General features: G+C 33.9%; 1 protein-coding gene and 2 non-coding genes across 3 annotated transcripts; all 3 read right to left on the bottom strand.

The window, feature by feature from the left end:
• Window positions 1-470: 470 nt before the first annotated feature.
• LOC147403020 (small nucleolar RNA Z155) lies at window positions 471-549 on the bottom strand. Its single transcript, XR_015178137.1, has one exon. It is a non-coding gene; the product is annotated as a small nucleolar RNA Z155 (small nucleolar RNA).
• A 102-nt stretch (window positions 550-651) lies between these two features.
• Window positions 652-744, bottom strand: LOC147403019 (small nucleolar RNA R41). The gene has a single exon (XR_015178190.1). It is a non-coding gene; the product is annotated as a small nucleolar RNA R41 (small nucleolar RNA).
• A 1719-nt stretch (window positions 745-2463) lies between these two features.
• On the bottom strand, window positions 2464-8462 carry LOC147403018 (zinc finger protein JACKDAW-like). Its single transcript, XM_086438460.1, has 3 exons — window positions 7979-8462; window positions 5730-6126; window positions 2464-3816 (listed from the first exon to the last, which is right to left on the bottom strand). Exons 1-3 carry the CDS (start codon window positions 8202-8204, stop codon window positions 2721-2723), a joined length of 1719 nt encoding a protein of 572 aa, XP_086294586.1. The 5' UTR covers window positions 8205-8462; the 3' UTR covers window positions 2464-2720.
• Window positions 8463-11496: the final 3034 nt, after the last annotated feature.

Raw genomic sequence — 11496 nt, 5'->3', positions numbered from 1 at the left:
TCTCTCAAAAACAAAGATTCCTCTAGACTAATTTTACATTGAATAAAGCAAATATGCAAGATGGCAAAACCAACTTCAAGGGCCCAATAATCAAATATTTTTCACTATATGAGTTAAGAGATTCCTCACAAAAAAAATCAGCCCAATTGTGTACGTCCAATTTTTGTAAATCACTTTTATTGGGATTAGAAGTTTTAAAATGGGCTGATCTTTTGTAAGGATGATCAAACCCATTTATTAAAAAATTAATGTTAGGGGACACCTAACTTTACAGGATTGTTGAGTCTTCACTTGAACACATTTTCCATACAAAAACAGGGAAAATCCGGCAAAATATTCATCCCATAGATATTGTTTTTGACACCCAATTCTTGATGAATATTAAAGTATATATATATATATACACACACACACAAAACTATAAGATTCGAAAAAAAAGTTATTAAACCCTAAAATAAAGACCAAAGTACCGATGATCAGATAATTGTAGTCTGATTGATTTGGAGTCGACATTTTGTAATTTCCGAAGAATTTATCATCACATCAACGGCACCACATATAACTAAAAATACTAATATAAAAGATTAAAAATGAAAAAAAAAAAAAAAAAACACTGAGAGAGAGAGAGAGAGAGGAATTAAAAAGAAGAAGAAGAAGGCTCAGAAGGATCCATTGGTTTCTATAATCATAATGGGAGATTCCCTCCCTCAGAAAATAGGTAGTTTACATCATCACAGCCTCCTAAAACCCTAGTATCTATCTTATAAACAAAAGCAAAAAAACCAAAAAGAAAATTTTCAAGATCTCAGCACTCGCCCTAGCATTCCAGTGTCTGAGGTGATTGATGTTATATAGTATAGATAGACGATACAAGCGGGACGGATTAGGGTTTCTTTTGGTTCTAATAAACTTTAGGGTTGCATTTGATCGACTAAATTACCAAAATGCCCTGAACTTTTGTTGAAATGACGAGATGATCCTTTTCATCTCCAAAAATACTCCTTCGGGATTCCGCTATCATAATCCCTGTAAAATCAATACGAATCGTTATGAAATAAGTTTTTCCCCAACGTCATTGGCGGTTGCTGGGCCATGAATGTTTGGTTCACCTTTTAGTGGACCTTATTGAAATGACCCGCAATCCAAATCCATAAACTGCTAAAGCCCAAATGTTACCCTGGTGGACCTAAAATTTGGCTAAAGCCCAACCTCTTAGGCCTTTAAGTTGGGCTTTTATCCTAACCCAACGGCCCAAACCTTTTCGCCTTTACTCTAGCCCAGCGAGTGGTCTAGTTGAAAGCTAAGTAAATCATCAAAATAAATAATAAACTCATCACTTCTTCTCAAACATCCCACATGGAGTTGTCCATTGTTGATTGTCCCTGAAAGAGCTATTGTCGAAAGGGATGCAACCCCCACATCCATGGGCAGATCCAGGATTTTGCCCACGTGGAGGCAATTAAGAGATATATATATATATTTTTTTTGTGGGGGCAATAACAATGGATTATTTTATTTGCTATTGTTTTTTTTTTATATTATAAAACATGGTATCCCCGTTGGTAGGGGACCAGGACTTTATCCATAGGACAGGCCCAACCTAAGTTTTCCAGTCATACCTAACGAGAATAATCCATGATCACATGCACTGACTCAATGTGGCATTTTAATCAAAAAATGGTCCTCAGTTTCGAATTGACAACCTAGAGAAGCCATTGTTATCTGCCGTAATAGCTTATAAATCCTTTGATTTTGAAATTTTTTGTGGGTGTAAGTGCCTCCACTGTCCCCAATGTATATCCGCCCCTACCCACGTCCCATGAAATCCTTGGAATTCCAGATCTTTGTTGTAACATATCGTCCACTAGAATGGAGTTCGAATTTATTGTTAGAAAACCCGGTAACGAGCTGATGAATCAATGGCATGATGCTATGTGCATAGAGAAAAGAGTAAAATTCAAACACTCAACCGCTTAAATCGTGTTCTTCCACATTCTATGTACCAAATAACTTTCCTATGTCAATAAACTATGCATCTAGGAATTATTGTAAATATACCCAAAGGTTGCACTTTGGTTGGGTATTTATGGTAGTTTTCTGCTGGAGAAACATTATATTCTATTTTGGTCGATTACAATATAGTGAAATTGGTGTGGATTTGTGTAGACGTACCTCAATCTTCAGGGAATCACGTAAATCTTTGTGTCGTGTTTGCGTCTTTGATCCCTTTTTACTTTTTTTATTGATTATTGCTGTGATTATTTTTTACGATCATGTTGCTACATGTTCAAGGAACCACACTATCACTCGCGAATTCATAATTTAGTAGGTATATATGCTCATTATCAGGGTAAACAAGAATTTTCTTGATGAGTAAAGTTCTTTTTTTTTACTTTTCTATTTTATTTTATTTTTTTTCCAATTTTTCCTTTGTTCATTCCAATTGCATTTCCACTCCCATCATCTTGAACTCAACCGTCCCTATGTTATGAACCTTGCACCATCTTAACTAACTGTGATCTTCAAGACCCAATACAATCCTTTTAACCCACTTTACGAAATACAAAGATCTCTCTCTCTCTCTCTCTCTCAAACCTTTCATGAGTTTAAGATTGTAGAAAGCCAAGGTCCTCACTTGGTTCTTCCATGGCTGGGCCGAGAACATTTTTTGTTTTAAATGCTCATCAAAACAAAGAGTAAAAACTAAAGAGATGTTCTTCTCAAACATCCCATATAGATTTCTCCAATGCTGCTTGCCCTTCTGAGAGCTGTTGTTGAAATGGATTCAACCCTTGCAATCTCTCCTGATTGATTTCTTCAAACCCCAATCCTTGTTGTTGTTGTTCATGCAAATTCGCTCTTGATCCTCCAACACCCAAGAAATCCACAGTCATCATATCTCCACCACCATTCGCTCCAAATCTCGACGGCCCGATCGGATTACGTCCACTTCCCAACATCCCTAACATCGAATTTGCTGTCCTTCCTTGTAACATACTACTACAACTACTACTACTACTGCTGTTCTCATTCTCCATGTTCTTCATGAATCCATGGTGTTGTTGTTGATCACCACCATTAGCACCCATAAATAGTCCAGAGAACATTCCCATATCATTCATCATCGAGCTCTCAGCTCCAGCCATTGTGTCGATAAAATGCTGGGACGACATCTCTTGTGGGCCCTTCTGCAAGAACTGATTGATGAATCCTCCACCATCCATTCCAACTACTTGTGATTGGTCTGTTTGTGATTGTATCTGATCATATGAGCTGTTGGTATGTTGTTGAACTCCACCATATGAGACAAAACTCTTCTGCATCATTGGAGAATTTATGTTACTACTTGCAGTTGCACCCATTTGAGCTGCTTTTTGTAACAAGGCAGTAGCCGACATGTGGGCTGATCCGGTAACTTGTCGACTAATTTTGCTATCATGAAGTGTATCGAAGCTCGATGAGCTGTTGGCACTAAGCTGGAGACATGAAGAGGATGATGAGATGCTTCTCGGGCCACCGAAGAGGGTACCTGAGGTGTTGGAGAACATGCCACCTGTCATGTTTAGGGGTTTGAGGGGCATGGGCATGAGATCATGAGGAAAGGACTTGAGGTGGTTGTTTGGGTGGTCAGTGTGATTGTTAAAATCTGAAATTCCAATGGAGGTGTTGGTCGTGTTGATAGGGATGGTCGACATTAGATCAGAGACCTGGCCTTGTAAATTTGATCCAATGGTGGACATTAATCCTTGGTTCACTTTGTTGTTTTCTTCAGTAAGTGCATCACAGAAAGCTCTGTGGGTGATGAAGCTGTCTCTTCTGCACACATTTTAAACATGTTTAGGTTAGCAACTTAAAGTCTGTGTGTGTGTGTGTGAGAGAGAGAGAGAGAGAGAGAGAGAGAGAGAGAGAGCTTGAGCTTTGCATATCCATAACCCAAGGGGTTAGTCGTCAATGATACTTGCTCACTTTTAAGTAAGCAGATCAATAGTTAATACTATCCCATTTAAAATATTTAGACTTCTCTCACTAGACCATTTACTTTAATTATAATAAAAATGCCAAACTACCCCTTATATTAAACATGGAAGTATGATGTTTATTTAACAACTTAATTTATAAATTTGAGGGTCCAACAGATTAGTTGATAAATTTGGAGGTCAAACTCAAAATCAATTGGTAATAAGTGGAGAGGCCCCAAAGCTAATAAAGATAGAGACAAGGTAATGAGTATTTGATGTGGTACTAAATACAACACGCTCTACACGTGTAAATCAAATTGGGTTAAAACACGTGGAGATATGAACTATATGATGTGAAGGAGAGAAATACCCTCTTTGACATCATGATATATTTGGAAGTCCAACTCAAAATCAATTGACAATGAGTAGAGAGGCCAAGGAACTTATAAGGAGAGAGACAAGACAATGCGTGTCTCATATGAGACTAAATATTAGTGTTATTATTTTTTGACAAGCAAATTCTTTTTCATTAAATTTGGTCAAAGTTGACATTCAAAGTAGAAATATTTAAGATTTACGGATATAAGGAGATATTTTGAATTTGCTTAAAATTAGGGATGAAAGTCAAAATCATTCCAAGAGAAGTAAACCTGTTCCACACTTCTGCCAATTTTGAAGGAGCAAGGTCATTTACGTCCTTGAATATGTGTCTTATTAAGGATTTAGGGTCAAATTTTCAATGGCCATATCTAGAACTAGTTCAGTTCAAGTTTATTTGCTAATTGGGTTTGCTTTTAACATTGAAACTAATTATGTGCTTTTGTTGTTTATTAAAAAAGGGGGAGGGGTTCTCCCCTTGATTTTCTATCTTAAAAGGTATTTCAGAAAAGCACGAAATAATCAGTTTTAGGAGGAAAAAAATGGTATACAGGTGGTCCAAAAATGTGGTCCCACAAAGTTCTCAAACAAGAATCAAAATTAATAGTTAAAGTTATAAATGGTCCAGATTCCCAAACGGGCCCTAAAATTTTCAAGAAATAGAGGGTCATTTTGTAATTTAACGATAAGATTATTTACAAATTCCGAACTATTGTACATAACTTTTTTGCATTATTGAAGTTCAAATAAAGAAATAATGATAGACCACGTCCTTTGGTTTTGTTCAAACAACTTCACAAGGGTATAATAGTCAAGTGAGATTTTAGGTAAAGTGAGAGTTTACAGTCAGAGAACCGTCAATCTTGACCATTTGATGGTCTACACAAGTTGTACGTTTTGCATCTCGAGGTTTGTCAAATGACCAGAACTTTATTTGAGTAAAAAACACAAAATATAAAGAAATAAAGAAAATGGGCATTTTTGCTTTTTATAGTAAAAATGTTAGTGTAGACGCTAGATAGAGATAAAAGGAACCTAAAAGGAAATGTAAAAGCGTCCATCACTTTGTCGGCCATCAAACACTCTTGCTTGAAAAACCAAAAAGATAATTTTGAAATTAAAACTCTAACAAAGTGTGTCACTTCATGCACAAATGGTGCTTAAAAGCTGTAAATCATAGGTTTTTAATTAGAAATTTTTTATTTAAAATTTAAAAATCTAGATCCTACATTGGGTCCACATCATCGAGAACAATCGAACGATCCTGACCTTCAGAATCATGTATCGAAGAATCTAGATCCGTCCTAGCAAGGTATAGCTAAGCTAGTTTTTTTTTTGTTGGCCTTTTGTTATTCTTATCGATCGAATAAGAAAATTAGAGCTAGAGCAAACCTTGAGAAGATAGTTCCACAATCGCATTTGTACTCCCTTGTGCCACAAGTTTTTGAATGAGCCTTCCAATCTGATTGGACTGCATACTTCTTCGAGCACTTGTCACATTTCCATTTTTTCTCACCATGTTTCCTACAAAAATGCTTCTTTATGCCCGTGAGATCTCCTAGTGCCCGAGCTGGGTTGTGGTGTACACATGTTGTTTCGGGGCAGATATAGACCCTTTTCCTTATCTCCGCACTTGTTCTTTGTTTAAGCTTCCATGGGAGATTATGGCCTCTTCGATGCAATTGGAGATTTTGGTCTCTCTGAAACCCCTTGTTGCAAATCTCACACACGAATCGATTAGTTGCCATCAATGTAGTTGGCGATAGAGCAATAACTTCCGCACTTGGGTCTAAATACAAGCAAAAAAGAAAATAATAATTAGCATTTCTTGCTTTAATCTTCACCTAATCAAATATAAACCAAATGTTTTAATGATGTTGATTATCAAGGCCTCAAAAGACATGGTATTTCTAAGATCTTTATTACATTTTGATACATTTACTTCTATCACATCTTCTCCATTGACGCTTTTGAAGTTTTCAATCCCAACAAAAAATACAAAGAAACATTAATATTTCACAATTGGTAATATTAACAGACAAAATCAAGTAGCAGATAGTTAAAATTTACTAAAGCATTCTAAATATTAGATTATTATAGGTTGTACAATAATAAGGTGTATTATGTTACATCAAATCATGTTCACTTCAAGCTCTTTGATGAATTAAGTAGAGTGGTCGGATAAGTAAACTAGTGAATTAGAATGGTTAGGTAAGTCCAGGATTAAAGAAGAAAGGGAGGGATTCAATAGTATACCTCTTAGTATGAAATCAAGAAGGAAGAAAGCTATTAAAGTCACTTTAAACTAAACTATTTAGTTATTATCCAATATCATTTTTTCAAGTCAGTAATTATGAGAAAACAAGCGCTTCCATCCATAATAGAATAGTTATGAGAAAGGCAGCTCTTTAATTAGAGATTTCAATAGTCCTTAATTCCATCAATAAGAAAGGAGGGAATCCTTATACTTCAGATCATTAAGAAGAAAGCAAGCCCTAAGCAATGGAAGGAGAATACATAAGGGGCACCAGCCGGCACTAAGCTTGGTTTCTTTATGAAGAAGATTAAGATAGATCTAAAATACATTAGAATTTCTTTGTTAGGGTTTGCATCCTATAGTAATCTTATATGAAAGGAACAACAATTATTAACTAACAAAATTTATTTAATACCCGTGCACTTAACAATGAAAATAAAAATGAAGAAAAGAAAACTATGGTGAACGAAGATAATCATTATTAAAGTTATATCCCAAATATTTGAGATGGATCGACTGAAACAATCTTGTTCTTCCATTCAATTCTATCTAATTTCTAATATAGTAAATAAGATAATTTCCATTGTTAGAGCTATATCCCAAATATTTTATCTTCAGCTCAATGATTCTCCTCCATTCAATTTTATCAAAGTTTTTAATTAATATAATGAATGAGATAACCTTAATAGATCTATCCAAATATTTAAGGTCAGCTCAACGATTCTCCTCCATTCAATTTAATTTAAAATTTTAATATAATGAATGAGACGACCATTACTTAGACCTCTATCCCAAATATTTGAGGTCGGCCGAACTAATCTTGTTCCTCCATTCAATTGTATCTAACTTATGTCTTCCAACCATTAAAGACACGTAACAAAGTTACTTGTTTCCATAAATAGTAATCTTTAGCTCAAAAAGAAAAAAAGCAATCAAGCTAACAGTTATCTAACTTGTTTGCAATTATTGAATTCTACAAGCAATAATTGAATCCTTCAGCAACCCAAACCACACCAATAATTATTCAACATTTGAATAACCCATTTAAAATTTAAAAGCTCTTCACAATCCCACATCACTTATCAGCAAATCATCAAACGGGGCCCTCATGGTGATCTTGAGTTGAATCAAAGCCGATTCGTAAACCAATTTAAATTAAAAGTGATCCTTGCAACAACCTAACATCAACAATTTCTATTTGCCAAAAACCCATTTCAGTTCTAAAAATCTATAAACCAACACCTCATGAACAGATTATGGGTCACTTAGATTGGATCAAATTGACGAACCATTTCAATCAACTCGTAATAACATCGAAAAAGTACTAGAGCTTAATTTTAAAAAAAGGATAATTGAGATTAATGAACAAAGTAGTTGAATTTGCCTGGAGTTCCTGGTAAGCTCCTTTTCTTCTTAGCTGATGGTTGTTGTTGAGAGGTGGAACCATTGCTATTAGTTCTAGTGCCCGAGGGTTGCGAGTTCGAGTCATGGAAGTGATGTTGTAGCTGTTGATGTTGTTGTTGTTGTTGTTGTTGTTGATGTTGTTGGACTTCCTCTTCACCAGTGTTACCAGAAGAGAAGCTCCTACTATCACCTGTTATGTTTGACATTGAAAAAGAAGAAGAGAAGAAGAAGAAGAAGAGATTGAGATAATAATTATTGAAATTTGTCTTTCTTTCTTTTTCAAACTTTCTTCTTTCTTTCTTGTTGTTGGTGATCTGAAAAGGGAATTTGTTTTTTGGTGAACATAAAACCCGGGATTTGCTTTCACTAGAGGAAGACAAAAACCAGGGAATTCTCCTTCATTTAAGGTGAAGAAGAGAAGTCTTTCTACCATAAGAAGAACATTAGAACCGGGTCTCCTTTGGCTTTCTCTATATATAATATAAACAATATGTTGTTTACAAGAGATTATATATATAATAATAGACATATGCCCTTGGTTTCTCTGGGGTATTATGGAATTGCCATTATTTGTGACTCCTTAACTCAAAATGAATTTCACCCTTTTTGCCAATTTTTTATTTATTTTTTATTTTTTAAAAGAAGTTGTTAGGGCATGTAAGAATATTATTCTTTGTACTTCAGACAATACTTCTAGTAATACTTATGTTCTAATTATTTCTGGTTGCTGCATTCACACGAACCGTTGGTTTTGGGAAAGATAGTAATCTTGAGAAAAACACAATAATTTTTTTCCGTACTGACAGAAGATCATTTGTTTGGAAGGTGTGATAAATTGCATTTTCTTTCGTCTATTTTCTCTCACAATCATACAAATCTTGGAACCAAGAATTCAAAATAATAAACATGCAAAATTATCTGTGAGGAACTTGTTAATTGACTTATCAAATTGGTTTTTATTTTTATTTTTTTTATAACATACATTGGTTGATTTGGGTTAATAAGCCACAATTAAAAATACCCAATCAAATATTCAACTTTTTAACTTCGGATCGAGTTTCAAATTAAGTAATTTAGATGCAATTTTCATATTGGTGAAATATCTCTGTTAGTTTTCATTGAAGTTTACTTGCCCACTTTATGATAAATGGATACACATGATTCGGTCTCATTGTACGTGGTATAGTACATTTTTGGCCTCATAAATCATTAAATGTTTGGCCTTACATTGATATATATAAATATTAAAAATCAATCAGATTGGTATATTATTTCCAAAGTCATGTATTTTAATAATTCAATTATATTCTCAAAGTCTTGCTATCACAATTCACATATTTTTTAAGAGTTGTGATAATCTGACATCCCATCATAAAATCATAGATCATTTGCCTCGGGATACACAAGAAAAAGATTTATGATTCTATGTATCTTGAGACAAATGACCTACGATTCTTTGATGGGGGTGTATATAAGAGAGGGACATCAGAAAATCATTATTCATTTAAAAATTAATCTCATTTGTATAAATTTTTTTAAAAATATTTCTTCATACCATATGTTGGGCTCTAGTTAACAGTTTAATTAAAAAACAAGTGGCACTTTGGTTATATTTATAAAAACTCGAGGGTATCCTAGGCGCGCCTCAATATTTTAATGAGCCATGAAATAATTTAATATTTTCTTAATTAAACGAATTGCTGGCGCACGAAAGGTTCCAATCGATATTTTGTCTGTTTGTGTTGCGATATTATCTTAAAAGGAAGGTTCGTCCGGTAATTAAATTCGTGTTCCACCAAAATCAACAAAACAAACCACCGTACACGTCAGCATCCGTATTAAATGACGAAAATGCCCCTACCTATCACGGGTTAGAGCTAATGATTTCCTACCTCTCGAGGACCTAACAACATTCTTCGTCACGTGCATTGTTGGATATGTGGTCTTACTTTTTTCAGAAAGAGGAAGGATCGTGTAATCCAGGAGTTGGGTAAAGTTATGTACGTTCCTTCACACGTGTAATCGTAAGTTCGTGAATATTTGATAACTAGTCCACTATATACAATATCAACTTGATTGATAATTTTAAACAGTTGGATTAAAAAAATCTTACAATAAGTTTAAAGATGATCAAATTGAATAAATAAAACTTATCAACAATAGTGACAATTATTCACTCAATCTAAGTGGTCACCGTGATTTTTAAAACTCGCCCAAGATAAAAAATGATTCGTTGAGGTCATCTTGATCTTAGAGACAATTATTCAATGTTTTCGTTGACTTGTTTGACATTTTGAAAATATCAATTGAGTTTGTGAAATCATTTCAATTGATTTAAATTTAATTTAATTATATATTTATATTTAAATATTATAAAATGGATTACTTGATGAGTTAAGGGATTCATTTCATGTGGTCATCCCTAAGAACATCATCCCAATCTCGGCCATGCACTTGTTGGATAGTCTCAAACTTATATATATTTGAAGTTATTTTTTTCCATAATTTTTCACGTGGTGAAAAGGGAAGCATGAAGTTGTGTAACGATATCCAGCATCACGAGTACAGAATCAATAAGGATGTTACCGATATTTCTAGTGGCGCGAAAGGTGCTTTTAGTCACTCCATTTTATGTGAGTCGCTGTACTTAGTCTCCTGATTTGCCACCTATCAATTGATTTCATCTTTTACGTAAGTGGGTATTGTGTAATTATATAACACCTAGCGTACACCATCTCATAATTGTTCAATTATGTTATTAGGAATTATAATAGAGTTTATTACAAGATTTAACCTATGGTTTGGAAGATCAGAAATTTTCATTATTTTTGGAGAAAAACACAAACCCTCTCTCTCACATCATCTCAAATGAATTAAAAAATTTCCTTCAAGAAATCCTGAAAAAATGGATTGATTATAAATTTATAGTCCATAATCAGGGAATCACTAACGATGTATAAGAAGAAGGAAGACGTAATGTAGAGTTCGGATCGATTGATTTAACCTGTAAGAGTTAAGATAATATGTTAGTCATAATTAAATCATTTTCATTTAATATCTCTCTCTCTCTATCTCTTCTATTATGGGTAGGTAGTGGTTTGGAGGAGTACTTAGTGTTGCAAGTAAGGTATATTAAATAATAAACATAAATATCTTAACACTATAAGTGACTGCATTGTCTTATCTAATGGTGTTTGAATCTAGTAATATATTTGAAAACAACAATTTCAACAAAATAATACATTAAATTCTTTTGCGTTTTATTCATCATTTCAACTTGAATGTTGGTCAAAGACTTATTCCAAAAATTTGGGTTTGGTGGAAGAATATTTTGTTCCTACATTCAATCATGTCTCATGTTAATTCAGATATTATCAATCTAAATTATTTTTTATTTTTTATTTGTCTTTTAGAACAATTAAAGTATATGTTTCTTCTAGTTAAATAACTTATACGACCATGTTATAATACCCTTGATTCCAAAATGATAAAAGGGTA

The sequence above is a fragment of the Akebia trifoliata genome, chromosome 4 (genome assembly GCF_017979445.1).
Source record: "Akebia trifoliata isolate Shusen 1 chromosome 4, ASM1797944v1, whole genome shotgun sequence".
Taxonomy (NCBI): domain Eukaryota; kingdom Viridiplantae; phylum Streptophyta; class Magnoliopsida; order Ranunculales; family Lardizabalaceae; genus Akebia; species Akebia trifoliata.
Note: the sequence above shows the minus strand (reverse complement) of the source record. Positions and strands in the feature narration are given on the sequence as shown.